Genomic DNA, 17,946 nt, shown 5'->3' on the forward strand with positions numbered 1-17,946 from the left:
AGACCATGACATTCAGTTGAGTTCTCTGGACATCCTCCTGTGAGTCCATGATGAGCGAATATCATTGCGCTGGACTGAGTCGGATGGGTTGAGTGCGTAGGTATTCAGCTACCCCTCAGAACCGTGTGAACACAAAAGGGCTGTAGAAAGGCTTACTAACCGGGAGATTAACTTGTTTCTAAATGAATTCTGGATACCAGCAATGACGTTTGTCGATGGTAGGCATCTTTGATAATAAAGAATAACATCTGATCTCCTAGTCTACATAAATCACAATTTTTAAATATTCTAGGTTTATTACCAGGCGGAAGTTTTTGTCCTCCATGAGAGAAAGGTTGCTTACAAGTCCTGGGATGTAATGAAGTTTTGATGATGGCAAGTTTGGCTTCCAGATATAACACCTCCTGATCTAAAAGGAGTGAATGTTCCTCTGAGAAGACTAGAGATCTTATTGCAGCTTACTAGACTGGAAACACAAATAATTCTATGTGAAACCTGCTGACTGTTGGCAAATTTGGCAGTTTATACATTCCCATCACATCCTCCAGAATTCAGAGGACTGCGCCACTTAGATGCTGGCACACTGACTGGGCTTGCCACGAGTCGGAGCCTGCGGTTAGCCTGAAAACGAACAAACTGCAGTCACACTAAAAAGCAGTTATCACAATTAAAAAGAAGCAATTAGATGATGCCAGTATTCACTCAAAGCACATCAAATACAAAAAGGTGCTTATCCTGCTGCTGGAGTAGTGCAGAAATAAGGTGAACAGAAGGAACCATGCCTCTTCAATGGTTGACAAGCAGGTAATTGGGTGTACTATGGGGTAAAGTAATTCATGTAATGATTATATTGATATGAGATTCCGGAGTAATAAAGTGGAGAAAGAAATGTGCAACTGTAGGCCTTGCATAGAATTCAAAACATCATAGCCTTTTTTCCCTGGGGAACCAAGACCATAGATTTAAAAGTCTCAGGTCCTCTCTGACAATGAGAAACAAACTGCTCAGTTTGTGCTGTATAAATGCACAGTTCTCGTCCAGGTTATTTCTGCTGGCATGTTCAGTGTAATTGTTTTGTTCTAAGTTGCTTTGCTGTATGAATATTTTCAGTTTGTGAATTCAGAGAGAATACTCATTATGGATTTGGAAAACTAGGATTACGTTGTATTTTTCACTTGTTTTTATTTTAAACATGTTGCTCTCAGATTGTTGCTTGCAGCTTTTGAAGCCTATACATTTTCTATAAGCTTTACACTCTCGAATCACTATGATCTAGTTATATGCTGAAACGACTTTTGTTAAAGTATACTGATTTTGGTAAACCTTCATTATCCGTTCTTCACACTGTAGCACAGATCCCAAAATTTGAAAGTGAAAAATCAGCAGGCTTTCCTTCTTTGTGGTCACTATGTTGGCTTTCTGTCCTTTCTTGAAGGTAGTACAGCAGTTTGATTTGGCTATCCTAAGATATAGAATCTTCGTTATAGATTTACCTAGTGCCCCCTTTTTATACACCTATCAAACTGTTTTCTTTCACGTGGACACTTCCGCACACTTTTTTTTCTCCATGAGCCTAATTTCCAGGTTATGAATTGGGTAATGGTGGTGGTGTAGGAAAAGTTTGCATTTACAATAACTGTGTTGCAAAGTGTATAGGATTTAACTTAAATGAGATATGATGTCACATCAACATTCCCAAATGTTTCTAACACTAAAAGGAAGATGAATTGGAGAGTCAAGACACAAGTGATCAGGAAGGCAGTGATGAAATAAAGGATCTTGAAGAATCTGCTGACAATGAAGAGGATCAGGAAGTTAATGAGGATTCTTCTGATGAACCGGAACTACAGGTATTTTACTAAACTTTAGGTGACCCAGGCACATCTGGAACCCTATCGTGTTGGTCATTAAAGCTTTGAAAAGGTCTTACAGTGAGTTTGAGTATCCCACAGACCATTGTTCAAGCACATCTTTTCACCCACCCCAACCACTCGTATAAAAACATTGTTTGCGACTTTTTGACTGTCAAGTGAGATTGTGTGGGGTCAGTCCAAATGTTACTGCCTCTAGAGAAATTTGTGATGTATCTAGTAGGTAGTGTGCACGTGGAAACCTGAAATATGCTGCTTTGCTGTCAGACTGTTTGTCCTTGTTTAGTAGGTGTGAGTAGTTTTAGAGATTGAAGGAAGCAGTGCAAAAAAAACTTTTTTTTTTAATTGCAAGTTTTGCAGAGTACACATTAGTGCAGCATCTGCTGTCAATCTATAAAACTAGTTTACATTCCAAAGCAGTTTATTCATGTCTGTCACTAGGTCTCAGTCTCCTGATGAGCAAAATTGCCAGTGACATTGGATATACTCCACTTAGATCTTAGAGTAATCGGCTGATGTGAGTTGAATAATTGGTGAAATCAATACTATTAAAGTGAACTGTGTGCAAAGTTAAAACGTTTGTACCAGATGCATATTTCTCCAGCATGAACAAGGAACCCCATTTCTCAGTCTTCTTTGTCTTGGAATCTTATTAACTCATACATTTGTTACTCACGCTTTTGCCCTGCATAATTAATACTTATTTTGTAAGTCTTGATTCCCTTCATGTAATGGTTGTGGTAGATTCTTGTCGTATGCCTAATTTGAATGATCCTCCTGCCATATGAGGCTCGTGGAGAACTTTGAATTAGTATGTGAGTACTGACTGTAACTCACCCCATCACTCTAATCCGTGATTTATAGCCATTATGGAGAGGCTTTGTCGCCCACTTGTTGTTGCCTCTTAAACTTTGCCCCCTTTCGTACTGAGTCCAATGTGATGGTACTCCTTTGATTACCACTTTTGATTAAGATCCTCTTCTTTAGAGTTCTCTAGATTGTCGTGGAAGCGTGCATTTAAAACATTTTTCTTCAGCGGTTCTTCAGACGCGTTAGCTATTTTCCTGGTCTTGAATAGAGTGCCACTGATTTGACCTTTGCACCTATATAGAAAGGAGATGAGGAGAAAAAATCGGCTTCCTGTTGTGAAGGCTTAATGTTTATCTGCAGGAGTTTTCTTGTCTAGGCTACCCACACTGAATAAATAGGTGAGACCTAGTCAAATTATGTGAACAAATGTTTTTAAAGGGAATTTTAACAAACTGATCTAACTAAGGATAGACAGATTACAATTCTAAGTATTCCTTCATGTGTTTCACATTACCTTGTGTAACTAGATGCCTCATGAGGTGCTGTACTATCACAGCAACCATAAACATGGAAGTATGACTCCTAGTATCTTCATCAGAGAAGGGTATGCCTGCAAACCTCTTTGATTTGTTCTTTTTACAACAAAATCTGTTCTGTAGTCTGCACTGGCCAGGCACATTGTGGAGTAGAATATAGGTATGTCTCCTGGGGTACAGCAAAATGTCTTAATTGGCCCTCTGTATCCATTGCTAAGGCTACCTCTCTGATCTGTCTTGACTGCTTTACACAAATACTCCTTTGAAGAAAACGATCAGTTTGTCCTAGCAGTATTTTAAATATTTTCCTCTAATCTATACTGAGCTTTGATTATTATTTATTATTATATATTTTTTTTTTCTCCTTGTGCTTCAATTGTGTCTGGCTTGAGATTGATTTGGCAGCCAGGAGATGAAGCGTGGTTCAGGCCCTGCTGCAGTCCAGGGCTAGGAGTCCAGATCAGATAGGCACTAGAGGAAAGTTTTTCTTTCCACATTAATCTGGTGCCTCTATTATACTCTCGTGAATAAATCTTTGCTCAGATGCACCCATATCACTTCCTGGTGGATCAGCAATGCTTTGGAGCGTGGTGGTATCTGATCTGCTAGTGGTTTAAATATTTGCCCTGCCGATTCTCTCAACTTCAATCTTTGAATAAGCTGTTTTTTTTTACTTCAGGAAAATGAAACTGACGACCTGAAAGAAGTAAATGAAACGGTAGATGAGAGCTTCCTTACTGCGGATGTAAGTTGCATGTTGTTTTCGGCCTGTGCTTCCATAGAGGAAGTCCGTCTGGATCATATCGTTCATTTAGTTATAGTTGATCATTAACCCAGCTCAACGTGTGCAACATCGCAACATAGTTAAATTGCTTTATAGAATATATTTTTTTTAAAACCTTCTGCTCCTTTCATTTCCCGCATATCCTTCTGAATTCCTCAAAGGTCATCTTTATGGGTTTTGAGAAATTACAACTTTAAACTTCCTTTTGTTGGCGAAGGAGCTCTAACAGCTGAAAATGCTAAATACCCATTTATATGTTTAGTGACATTAGATCTTTGGAAAGTGGAAGTACAACTATAAAGGGATCCTGATTGAGAGGGCTAACACTTAAATAACCAATAGGCAAGCAAAAGGAATGTATAAACTAAACCATATAGTCTTGCCTCTTATTTAACATGCAAGCAAAAAAAAAAGTCCCTATTGCTTCTATGAAATGGGACCCAATATATTTTACACTTTTAAAGCTAATGAAATAGTAACTCGCTTTCAAATGTTATTTTGTTTACGTTACCTTTATCCTTGGACGTGTACAACTGATCAGGATGTATCTAGGCTAATCTAAAGGGGGCGGGGGGGACTAGAAAGCAATCTATATTATTCCCTTAGGCAAGGATGATGTTCCTCTGTTTAAATAGTTAGATCTTCAAATCATGTTATGAGCTTGTATTTGAACTGTCATTCCACAGTGGGTATGATAACTGCACTGTTGAGGAAGCAAGATAATGGAACCCTTAATACACCAAAAAAATATCGGTTAGTTTCCCCGATTGTCTTGATTGCAATACTTGCTCTAGAATACTGTTGATGTGCCTCAATAAGATCAGACATAACTTCATTTTACTAGGCTTCCTAAAGGCTAGCAAAAAAATAAAACATGCTATTTTATCATTCTATTAAGAAGGCTATGAGAATTCAGACACCAGTTCTAGCAATGGTGTCAAGTTCGAAAAATTATTTGAGAAAGTGTAGTGGACCTTTCTGTGTTACATTGATTTGCCCTGGGTGTGTGTTACTCAGATGGTTATGGAGCGCAAAGAACCTTCAGCCAGGTTTTAAGTAGCAGGTAACCTATCTGTTTACATGCATCTAAGTCAAGACCTGCACCAGGGCTGTTCGTTCTCCCCTCCTGTTTAGTTTTGGCCATTGTTCCACTACTACGAATGTTTTGGAATGATCATAAAATCACTGGGGTCCATTTAATTCTAGGTCACACAGTGATACACTTGCAGAGCAAATCCAATCGTTTAAACCTTGACTCTCACAGATTCTTAACTTGGTCCTGATTACTAAAATAGGCTGACTACATGCACATGATCTGCCGCTCGTGGTTGGAAAACTACAGAAACACGTCCTAGTTGCTTCACAAATATATAAAATGTAGTCTTCTGAACCCAGGCCATTTACTCTGCTTGAAGCTAAATACAACACCAGAGTTTGAAGTCAGTATGCACACTCAAGAACCAATAGCATTGGTACGGTTTGTGGACGACCTCAAAATCCTCTACTATTATGGCACAGTTTAGAATCCAATCAGTACTTAGCCTGATTTGGACTACTTCCAGCATTCATTATTTGGATATTCGATCTGATATACAGTAAAAAAAAAAAATACTGTTACTTCATAATAACTTCCTCACCAGTATAGGGAGAGTTTGTTACCGACATAAAGATGTTCCATATAATCAGACTTAGTCACAGCTTCCTAGGATTCCAATCTCTTGGCCATGCAAATGATCCAGATTTGCTTCTAATAGCTGTTAGTAGAGTGCATTAAGCAGATAGTCCAGTTGGAATTCTACCAACAAACTTTGTCCACACCTTCTAGGTCTGCCTAACACCGCTCAAGCTTTTCTAAATTAAACCATGGTGGATAGAGCACTGTGGAATAACTTGGAAACACAAATTCCGAAAAACAAACCTTCTTGAGACCCTGCTGCTCAATTCAATTCGTGAAGTATGTCTGACTGCACCACTCTCAGTCAATGTAAATATTAACTATCTGCCTGAAATTTTGTTTGCAACCTTTGGAAAAGTTTATCAAGTTTGTTCACTTTTTATTTTCTCTGGTTGCTCTGCTGTATGCAAAATATTTATATCATGGTTCGTTCTTTAACTTTGAAACACCACATTGCTGTATCTGCTTTAGTATACTACTCGCTGGCAGATTTTGTTTTTGACATACCTTTGATCTGTTGTATCCACGAATGAAGAAAATAGTGTTACGGTAACATTTTGTTTTAATTACGGTTGGAATTTAATTCTGTTCAGTCAGTCATAGAGTTTCTGTCCTATTTTTATAAAAGGAAAAAAAAAATTGTCCTTTTTCATGAGGGGCCGGGGGGGGTGGTTCTATTCCTTTGTTAACGAAGCTGCAGTACTGTCTCATTAACTAGTAGTTTTCCCAAAATACTAAAGTCTTGGGGATGGATCTGTGGTTATATGGAAATTCATAACATAGAAAATTGCAACATGAGTTAGGAGATGCCCTTTAGGTGAGACTGCGAGCTCACACAGAAATATGCAGATCCTTAGGAAAGATGAAAACCTTATGTGGCTGTTTTCCAACCATTAGAAGGCCATGTGACGTGTTTACACCTCACATGATTGGATCGGTTAAGATATTCGTAGTTGTGCCTCAGAAGGATAGCACCATCGCTTCTTTAAATTTGTTTTTCATCATATACGATAAATGCATTAACACAATGCCAATGATTGCTTGCTGCATACAGTGAGAGATTACATTAACTGTGCAGTGCCGTCATCAATAGTACAAACCTTCCTTTCACAGTATTGTCATAGATCGCCTATGCAACTCGACCCCTTAGGACGCATTGGGAACTGTCAATGGGTAGGCCGTGAGGGTGTTAAGAATATTCTTCGGTCTTGAGGGCATCAGTAATTCTTGGGAAATTAGTTCTCATTCTCTACAATATACTGTATCTTTAAGCCACTGTTTTTGTGGGTGCAGCTCTTTTTCTCTAATGTATGGTGACTCTCCTTTTTACCTATAGCAGACCCACCACCCCAGCTTACTGTTTACTGGTTGTAAATCTTTGACTAGTCCAAGCGTGCACATCTGGGAGGTGCACCCTTCTGGTTCAATTATCATGTCCGCCAGGACGTTTGCAGCTTGTGCCCAGAATTGCTAGATGTATGAAATCCGCTACCAGTACTTCTCATTGCAAACAGGTTGCACTCTTCTTCCGACCATGTTTAAACAGTTTAATAGGTGTATAATACAATTGCTGTAAATACTTAAAGTGAATAATACGCAAATTAGTCAGTGTGCAACAGCAAACCCAGTGTGCCAGATCTAATGGCAAATCTGGTATTGCATTCCAATGTTTGAGCACCGTCTCGAGGCTGTTGGCCTCCTTTTGTGCCACACAGTACCGTTTAGTAATAGGATCCTCTGCATACTGCTAATGAATGTTTGCAGTGTTCATTTTGTGTGGGTGGGTGGGGAGGCGCAAGAGGTTGGGGAATATAGCTCTCATGGCTGCCCGAAGGCAATAGAATGGGAAGGTCAAAAACGTGGTGCATCACTGCATGTGTTGGGCCAGAGCTACAAAATTCTCTCCAGGGTAAGCATCACCCATAGTTTTCAACCTAGTGCTCTATCCTCTTTTTGTGACTGGTATGTCTGGGTGGAACAGTAGCGAAGTGGAGAGGCATGTATAGGTACCTTTTTCACTTGCACTCCAAGAGCCTGCCAGCCCCTCGTGGTGCAGCAAATGGTATTGGAAACATCTGTGTGGCAGATGGCTTTGAGTAGAATGGGGGTGTTCATCATCATGCTCTACTAAGACTTGGGCACACAAATAATAAAAATGAAAATCTGGTGCAATTAAGCCTCCCTGTGCAAATGGAAGTGCTAGTGTGCCCCCACCTGATCTTGGGCTGTTACCCCAGCGCATGCCAATGTTTTCATATGTGACCAAAGTGTGTTTGGAAAAAGTGCCACCTAAAGGTTAGTTCACACCCATGCCAAACATTAGGGATTATGACTCCAGGTCTGAATCCCTGACAGGCCACACTTATGTAAAACCTGCTAACGTTATTGGTTATTTATTTTCTCAGTCTTCTGGTTAATTCTCCCCCAGTGGTGATCAACTTGTTGTACTATGGGACTGTTTTGATTAATTTAGCAGAGAGCACGATGAAGGAAATTTAGTTGTGACACTAGTAGTCTTATTACGGGCATCTTCATATTCATTACCATTCCACTTCCCGTGAAACCAACAAAGTAGTTGAACTCATTTACATTGTGTTCATTATTATGAACAGGAACTTACATATTTATCCTCTGCAGCTCATTCAAAGATTTGACATCCCATAATATGGTAGTCGAAATGTACCCTTGTATGTAACACCTAGCTGCCCCATTTCTTGTCCCTTATTTTTAGTTGGTGATTAAAAGCAATGCCTCATTTTAAAGAAAAGAAAAAAAAAATCTGAACTTAAAGGTGTTCCAGGAACTCAAGCATAGATACTGTAATGCTCGCGAATTGAGTGCCCGTGGAGAACTGGAATTACAAGTAATTTGTCAGTGTTGGCATTGGTTTTGAAGTTGAGTGTGATGGAATGACAAATGTACTTTAGTGATTGGTAGGCCTTTTCATTGTGTCTTCTGTTGGTGGTTAGTGAACAGTATGGGTGTCCTAGTTAATAATTACTGTTTGTACCATAATTCTAATGTGCTCAGTTTGCATAACAAAGTTTTGCAGTACACTGCGTTATTCTGCCATCTAGTAAAAAAGCCTAGTGCCTTAGATGTAGCTTCCCTGAGCAGGCTTCACCGCATGCCATGTCAGTGCGATCAGTTGACGTCTAAATCATTGTTACTTGACCACACAAAGCCCTCCATTTCGAAACATGGACACCTTTTGGTATGCAGCAAGTTATCCAACTTAACTCCTAAAAGATCAGAATCTGAAAAGGCTAATGAGAAGGAAGCCTACAACTTAAATACAAGAAACAGTCCAATAGGCAATGTTGAGGTGCAATAAAAGGCATTTGATGTCGGCCCTGTTATAGCAGCATTAGCTCAAAGGAAGAAGGAATTCCTTCAAGCTTTGCATTCTTTATCCCTACAAAGTGGGAACTGGTGAACAGGTTATGCCACTTCAGTTCCTTAGTTGCAAAAACCTTAGTGGTTTAGGAGATGGTTACATAGTCAGGTTGAAAATGTTCAGCAAAATGGGAAGGAGGCCATCCGCACTGGATGATATTTTAATGTAACCAGTGTATCATGCACTAATCAAGTCTTAAATACTTGTGAGGTACATATAGAGGAGGGTTGGGAAGAAGTGTTCTAAAAACACATCCTTCAGAAAGGAAAAATCTGTCCTAATGGTACAAAGAGTTTCTTTTAAGGCAGCAGCACCAAAGTTTGAGAGAGAGCCTCGCCTTGAGACCCTACCCTGCAGAAGTGAACCACAGTAGACATTTGGTGGGGCAGAGGTGGCCTCTAGGGAGTTGGAGAAGCCCAGTAGAAGATAGCAAATACAACTGCTTCGCAGATAAACGCATCTGCAGTAAGTCAATAGCTAGTATAGTTCCCTGAAATAAGGAATGGAGATTGTTATACTGGAGTGAAACAAATGCTTACATCTGTTTAAAGTCCTCCTTTTGTAGCTTACACTGCCAAGAGACATCTCTGTACTAATACATTCTTATGCAGATACGCATAGTTGAGGATTTCTGAATTTAGTTAAGCTTGGGCAAACATTTCATTTTTCAGAATCTGAGTGTTAGATTGTTGACCCTTTTGAAAAGTCCAATGACACAGAAAAAAACACACAGGATGCACATATTTAGAAGAGTTTCCAAAATCTGAGGAAGAATAGGCTGTTCATATTACTCACAGTACCAGTCTAGACAAAACACCATAACTCCTCAGTTTGCCACACAGTAGGAGACTGGGCGACCTTGCTTGGAGTTAAATTAGTCGTCCCTAGTGATATCCCTCACTTTATATATACACACACACACTTTTTGCCTAATGTTTGATGCTAACTTGACTGTGTGTGTGTGTGTGTTGGGATCCTGCTAACCAGGCCTCATCACCTGTTCTTTCCCTAAAACTTTACTATTGCTTCCACAATTGGCACACAGTTAAGTCCCTTGTAAAAGGTACCAAGGGCTCTGTGGCCAGAGAGGGTCTTTCAGGGCTGCTTCATATAGTATACCACCCTAAAGGACCCTCATCAAACACATGCAGATTGGGTGTTGGGTCGAGGAGCCAAAAGCAAAGTCGACATGGTGACCCCCGAGCCCATGCCTGCAAAACACTGCCTGTGGCATAGGTAACTCACCCCTCTAGCAGGCCTTAGAGCTCTAAGGCAGGGTGCACTATACCACAGGTGAGGGCATAGCTGCAAGAGCAGTATACCCATACAGTGTCTTAAGTCCATTCTTAGACATTTAGTGCAGTGTAGTTGATTTGATTTCGATTTGAAAACTTTATTCAGGAAATACAGAATAGCTGTAAAAGTATATAGAAATATTTATTTTAAAACATTTGACACCACCTCATTCTAATTCACAGTTCAAATATAAAAAAACATAATTAAAATAAATATATAAAACATTCAAGACAGACCCAGCCAAGTTCATAGCGACAATTACACACATCCAAATTTTACAGAGCTAAAAAGTAAGTCTATTCCTAACCTGTATGGCATTTAGGATATATTGTGCTACCCTGTAACACACAAGGATTATTTAAATAAATTTAGTAGAATGTCAAGCGCCACCAGATATACTATATTCAATAAAAAGAGGTTTGAGGTAGGCAAACCTAAGGTGCTCATAAAATGTACAGAATAACTGCTTTGTTTACTAGCCCCATCACAGGGGCAGCTATCCAGCTCATGGGGACACAATCTCATTCTAGGGAATGCGAAATGGTGCACTATTCTCAATCTGGTCAAGACAAACCAGTGCTGCATATTAATGACACCTGATAGGTATCCTTCTCTACTTGTTCATAGAGAAGGATTTTGTCATTTCAGTGGTTTTCCTTCCGTCCAACCTATATTGAAAGATCGTATCCTTGATTGTCTTTGGGGAGTGACGACACCTCCTCAGAGTCCGCATTTATAGATCGTTTAAATACAGAATAGTCGTCATAGGCAAGCCAAGGAATACACAAGGCATTTTCCAATTTTAAACAGTCCAGGATAAGTTGTTTAGTAAAAATAGTTTATTCCTTGGACCAGATACTGCGCCATAAGACAAGGGGACTCAACTGCAACACATCCTCCAGACCCACAACTAGATGTGGGTAAACATAACAAACGTTTTAATAAACTATTCCTGTATTTGCTACGGTGTACTTTTTTGCATGACCCCACACTCCTGCTCCGTACGCTGCCATGTATAGAACTCCAGCCCCGTAAATATTCACCAGGATATTGTTGTCCAATACTGTAAGGAAATGCCTCCTTGGCATGGTTACCCCCTGACTTTTTGCCTTTGCTGATGCTATGTTTTGAATTGAAAGTGTGCTGAGGCCTGCTAACCAGGCCCCAGCACCAGTGTTCTTTCCCTAACCTGTACTTTTGTATCCACAATTGGCACACCCTGGCATCCAGGTAAGTCCCTTGTAACTGGTACCTCTGGTACCAAGGGCCCTGATGCCAGGGAAGGTCTTTAAGGGCTGCAGCATGTCTTATGCCACCCTGGAGACCCCTCACTCAGCACAGACACACTGCTTACCAGCTTGTGTTTGCTAGTGAGAACAAAATGAGTAAGTCGACATGGCACTCCCCTCAGGGTGCCATGCCAGCCTCTCACTGCCTATGCAGCATAGGTAAGACACCCCTCTAGCAGGCCTTACAGCCCTAAGGCAGGGTGCACTATACCATAGGTGAGGGCACCAGTGCATGAGCACTGTGCCCCTAGTGTCTAAGCAATACCTTAGACATTGTAAGTGCAGGGTAGCCATAAGAGTATATGGTCGGAGTCTGTCAAACACGAACTCCACAGCACCATAATGGCTACACTGAAAACTGGGAAGTTTGGTATCCAACTTCTCAGCACAATAAATGCACACTGATGCCAGTGTACATTTTATTGTGGAACGCACCCCAGAGGACACCTTAGAGGTGCCCCCTGAAACTGTATCCAACTATCTGTGTAGGCTCACTGGTTCCAGCAGCCTGCCACACTAGAGACATGTTGCTGGCCCCATGGGGAGAGTGCCTTTGTCTTCTGAGGCCAGTAACAAAGCCTGCACTGGGTGGAGATGCTATCACCTCCCCCAGGCAGGAGCTGTAACACCTGGCGGTGAGCCTCAAAGGCTCACCCCTTTGTTCCAGCACCACAGGACACTCCAGCTAGTGGAGTTGCCCGCCCCCTCCGACCACGGCCCCCACTTTTGGCGGCAAGGCCGGAGAAAATGAGAACAACAAGGAGTCGTCACTGGCCAGTCAGGACAGCCCCTAAGGTGTCCTGAGCTGAAGTGACTCTAACTTTTAGAAATCCTCCATCTTGCAGATGGAGGATTCCCCCAATAGGGATAGGAATGTGAACCCCTCCCCTTGGGAGGAGGCACAAAGAGGATGTAGCCACCCTCAGGGCTAGTAGCCATTGGCCACTGCCCTCCCTGACCTAAACACACCCCTAAATCCTGTATTTCGGGGCTCCCCTGAACCTAGGAAATAGATTCCTGCAACTTACGAAGAGGACTGCTGAGCTGAAAAACCCCTGCAGAGAAGACGGAGACAACAACTGATTTGGCCCCAGCCCTACCGGCCTGTCTCCCTCCTTCAGAAGAAAACTGCTCCAGCGACGCTTTCCCCAGGACCAGCGACCTCTGAATCCTCAGAGGACTGCCCTGCTTCCAAAAGACCAAGAAACTCCCGAGAACAGCGGCCCTGTTCAACAAAGACTGCAACTTTGTTTCCAGAGGAGCAGATTTAAAGACCCCTGCAATCCCCACAAGAAGCGTGAGACTTGCAACACTGCACCCGGCGACCTCGTCTCGACTGGTGGAGAAACAACGCTACAGGGAGGACCTCCGGCCACTCCGAGACTGTGAGTAACCAAAGTTGTCCCCCCTGAGCCCCCACAGCGACGCCTGCAGAGGGAATCCCTAGGCTCCCCCTGACCGCGACTGTCTGAATCCAAAATCCCGACGCCTGGAAAAGACCCTGCACCCGCAGCCCCCAGGACCTGAAGGATCGGAACTCCAGTGCAGGAGTGACCCCCAGGAGGCCCTCTCCCTTGCCCAGGTGGTGGCTACCCCGAGGAGTACTTACCTGCTGGCAGACTGGAACCGGGGAACCCCCTTCTCCATTGAAGCCTATGTTTTGGGCACCACTTTGAACTCTGCACCTGACCGGCCCTGAGCTGCTGGTTTGGTGACTTTGGGGTTGCTCTGAACCCCCAACGGTGGGCTACCTTGGACCCCAATTTGAACCCCGTAGGTGGTTTACTTACCTGCAAAAACTAACAATAACTTACCTCCCCCATGAACTGTTGAAAATTGCACTGTGTCCACTTTTAAAATAGCTATATGTGTTTTATGTAAAAAGTATATATGCTATTGTGATTATTCAAAGTTCCTAAAGTACTTACCTGCAATACCTTTCAAATGAGATATTACATGTAGAATTTGAACCTGTGGTTTTTAAAATAAACTAAGAAAATATATTTTTCTATACAAAAACCTATTGGCCTGGATTTGGCTCGGAGTGTGTGTTCCTCATTTATTGCCTGTGTGTATGTACAACAAATGCTTAACACTACTCCTTTGATAAGCCTACTGCTCGACCACACTACCACAAAATAGAGCATTAGTATTATCTCTTTTTGCCACTATCTTACCTCTAAGGGGAACCCTTGGACTCTGTGCATACTATTCCTTACTTTGAAATAGTGCATACAGAGCCAACTTCCTACACTGTTGTACTCAGCCTATTAGAGACCACCATTTCCTACAGATTTAGGATTTCTAAAAAGCGTAGCATAGTACTTCTAAGGAGTGTTTTTTTTTTTTTTTTAAGTAAAGCCAATTTAGCTAATCGGCTTTACTTTAAAAAAACATCCATAGGACTTTTTTTTTTTCTTCAATTCCAGGGATCCAGAACATGTGCTGAGGTATACTGTTTATGGATTAAGAGTTGACCCATGACTGGGGAACTAGGATTACAGATAAGTAACATTTCCTTCTTAGGCCAATACCAACAGTGAGAAAAATACATCCACCTTGAAAGTATTGGATCTTCTTCATGTTTTAAATGTTAAGTTTCTAAACATATGTAAGAACTGCCCCCTCACTTCCAAATTCATGTGTATTTAGCTACTGTTTGTGGTTGCTGATGTCAAGGATTCAGTCCCTCTGTTTTCATTCTGTGCTTTGATACTTGTGGAGTTGCAGTCTCATGACAGGTTTTTTTTTTTTCTTTCTAAAAGTAAGCATGCACACAAGTTTGCTTCATTTATGTTAAAATTCATCATGTGGTGGAGTGACTTGGATAGCTTTTCTGCACAGAGCTACTGTGTATGTCTATTGTTAAATTTTTGTGAGCTGCTGGCCGCCTCAGTTGTCTGTTTTTATAGCTTGTGCTACATTCTTTATTATGCCCCAGTCATCACTCTTTGCTTCCTTTATGATGTTCCACACAATTTCTTTGCATAGCAATTCACTTAGATTGAAATCTGGGTGTCTTTCCCAAACCTATAAGGACTATGGCTTTGAAATGGTTAAATGGGCTGCAGTCTGGTGTGCTGTGCAGTGTACGCTGCATGAAGAGCTCTGTCCTATTTACAAACTATTGTAACTTGTTTTAATAAATACATTTTATCTATGTTAACACCATTTTTTTTTTTTTTTTGTAGGAAGCTGATGATGATGATGATGATGATGATAAAGGTAAGCTAGATTTGGAGTTTAAATGTTATAATCTTTTTTGAGTTAAAGTTTGTAAAATGAATAGATTAGATAGCTGGTGTATTTGATCCGCAAGGGTGGGATTCTGTTTGTCCACTGGCTTGCCTTGCATTTTGTTCAAGCCCCACCTAAGTTCTGTAAACGTTCGAATGTACTTTTTGGTCTTGGTTGGCCACTTCTGTGTAGATCTAGTTAAATGTAGTTTTCCAAAGAAAGAACTTAGTCAAACATCAGGCAAGAGTACAAAAACTGGAAAGATTACTTTTCAGAATGTGAATCTTGAATGTGCTTTTTTTAAAATAGCCACTGGAAGACAATCAGTGCCTGCATTTGAAATGTATTCTTCCAGCTGAACAAATGGAGCATCGTTGTGGCTAAATCTGAAGCTAAGATAACTGGTCTTTTCTGCTAAACCAAAATGACTGATGAATTGACACCAATGTTGGATCATGACTCGATAGGATAGCAAAGGTCAACTAAAGACTTCTTTTTGTAACTGGCAAGTGAATTGATCTTGGCTCATTTGAACAGAAACCTCTATGGGATATTGAAGAAAATGGATCATACTTCAGTTGGGCAGTATGACTATGCAGGCTACTGAGAAACATTTCATCAAATGTTAGTTCATGGCTCAAATGGACCACGAAGAATGGATGGGCTTTTTGAGAAAGCAAATGAGAACATCCTGCTTTGCGGTATTGACATCCCACAGTATGCCAAGTAATGCTGCTGTCATGTAAGAAAATGCTATATCTTGTGATTAGATGAACATCATGTTCAGCTACGGACGTGAGCATGGAGCACTTCAAGAAATTACAGTAACTTGAATGTTATCAGTTTGGGAATGGGAGAGGATATATTTAATTGGAACACCTCTTGAAGGAGCCAAATCAGAAAGTAGCTTGGGACATCTGTTCAACTCAGTTGAAGCATGACTAGATCACTACTGGATGGGGGTGGGAGGGGCCTCGACATTCCTTCACCAGCTTGGATACTGCTGCTTGGACTGACTGGTTTGCTGTTAAACCATACATGGGTATGGGTGACTTACCTCAAGCTGAATGGATCCTCAAAAACAGCTTTGCATACTCCATGCCTGCCAGCGGATGATGGATCTGAACCCTTAAGTAGTGTTTTGCAAAATCACCTGTTCTACACTTACTACCCCTTGCTCTCTAGCCGATGAAACACAGAATATACGTTCAAGTAACTGAAGTGTACTGTGGCAGTGGAACAATCATAATTGATGCAGTGGATGAAAAACGTCTGATAAATTGGATATCTTAAACATGGACAGATGTGTGTGCAGCAGTTATTTTCATGCAGTACCATAAGCATGACTTTCCTTGAGGAGTGTCACCCTAGTTATGTGGATTGTTAGAATGTATATGCTTCTAGAGGTTTTCTAACCATCCATCCCTGCTAATTAACTTTGCTTTCTAGGTCATATGCAAGCGTTTGAAATGTTTAAAATTATTGTTTTGCCATGTTTGTTCCTGTTACATCCTCTTAGATATAGCAGGTTCTGGTGATGGTACACAAGAAGTATCTAAACCTGTTCCTTCAGAAGAAAGCGTGGATGACACTGAGCCTGCTGCTCACGAAGACATGGAAACGAGCAAATCTGTGACTGAAGCAGAGGATGATAACCTATCCGTCACAATCCAGGCAGAAGATGCTATCACACTGGATTGTGATGGCGATGACCTCCTAGAAACAGGTAAACATGTGAAAATTGCAGATTCGGAAGCAAACAAGGCCAGAGAAGAACCAGGTGCGGCTGCGAAGGAGAGCCTGGGGGGAAAAAAGGATGCTGGTGTGACACAGAGCCTTAAAGACGTCAAGAAGAAGGATGCAGGCGCAAAAGGTGGTTCAGTAAAGAAGGAAGCCAGAGAAGGTTCATCCAGGAAAGCAGAATCTGGAGACAAAGAAAAGGATTCTGGGAAGAAGACCTCCTCTACTGGGGTCTCAGGTCAAGCAAAGAGGTTTGTTTTTCTATGTCCGTTCTTTACGATACAGAGTACCAGCATTCAATAAGATCACTCTACATTAAGGGGTTAGCGTCAAGAACAGGAATTTACCTTATGAACCTGCCTTTTACTGTGCACCCTAAGTTACATTAGGAAAATTCAAGAACTTCTTATATGTGAAGTGTCCAGGTTGAAGCTTTACATTGGTGCCTTATTTTAATGGTTTTTATTTTTTCTTTAAACATTGTGGTGATGGTAAAGAGAATGCTCTAGGAAAACCATGTAATCAAGGCCCAGTCTTGAAATGTGAAGAACGGTGCCTTCTCCGCTGAATAGAGTTGCCAAACTAGCTCTTTTGGCATCTTAAAGAATAACAAGCTTGAGATTCAGTTAGATAATTTAGTTAAATACAGCTAGTCAGAACTTTATTTTGTCTTAACACTTGATATGCTCTACTTAATGTATATTCAATTACTCTGACTGCTTTACCCTTTTGTAGTTCTAAGGATTCAAAAGAAAACAGGACATCAAAGAATGACAGAGGTACGTTTCAGTCTTATTTTATCTCTTAAATCTGGAATATCTAATATTTTTAATTATATAAATTAGCCATGCCTCCTGAATGCAAATGTTATGGAGTGTTATATAAAATTTGAGCGTAATATTGGCTGATAAACATTTTTCCTTGTGAATGCCATGCTGTCAACTTAGGAAATGGAGAACCTCTCTGAATTGTGAATCCAAGATACGTAATCCGGATTAGTTAGTTTTATCCTGGCTCTCTTCTCAGGTTACAGGTGTAGGTAACTGAGTTGTAGTTGCAGAAGCCCTCCGCTTTTTTTTTTTTTTTAAATATTCATCCTTGACTGACGTGCACTGAGGTCCTGCTAACCAGGTCCCAGTGTCCCTCCCCCAAAACAAGACGCTTGGGCAGTTGATCCCAGGCCCTTATAGCACCTCTACAAGACCCTAGTGTATGGTGCCACTGGTACCAAAGGCAGGTTACCAAAAGAGGGTCCCCCAGGAGCTGCAGCACAGCTTATGACACTCCAGCATAAAGTCAGACTGCCACTGC

The 17,946-nt window shown here is 41.2% G+C and overlaps 1 protein-coding gene across 7 annotated transcripts in view; it reads left to right on the plus strand.

Moving 5' to 3' along the window:
- Positions 1–17,946, plus strand: part of SLTM (SAFB like transcription modulator) — a 183,905-nt gene that overhangs the window by 23,856 nt on the left and 142,103 nt on the right. For 3 of the 7 annotated variants that reach the window (XM_069222087.1, XM_069222082.1, XM_069222085.1), the window contains exons 4-8: positions 1,719–1,850; positions 3,897–3,962; positions 14,850–14,883; positions 16,415–16,886; positions 17,371–17,414. In XM_069222087.1, the coding sequence (XP_069078188.1) occupies positions 1,719–1,850; positions 3,897–3,962; positions 14,850–14,883; positions 16,415–16,886; positions 17,371–17,414 (748 nt within the window). The remainder of the gene's footprint in view (positions 1–1,718; positions 1,851–3,896; positions 3,963–14,849; positions 14,884–16,414; positions 16,887–17,370; positions 17,415–17,946) is intronic. The other 4 variants (XM_069222083.1, XM_069222086.1, XM_069222084.1 and 1 more) reach the window with 2 other exon arrangements.

Source organism: Pleurodeles waltl, chromosome 3_1, assembly GCF_031143425.1.
Source record: "Pleurodeles waltl isolate 20211129_DDA chromosome 3_1, aPleWal1.hap1.20221129, whole genome shotgun sequence".
Classification (NCBI taxonomy): Eukaryota; Metazoa; Chordata; class Amphibia; order Caudata; family Salamandridae; genus Pleurodeles; species Pleurodeles waltl.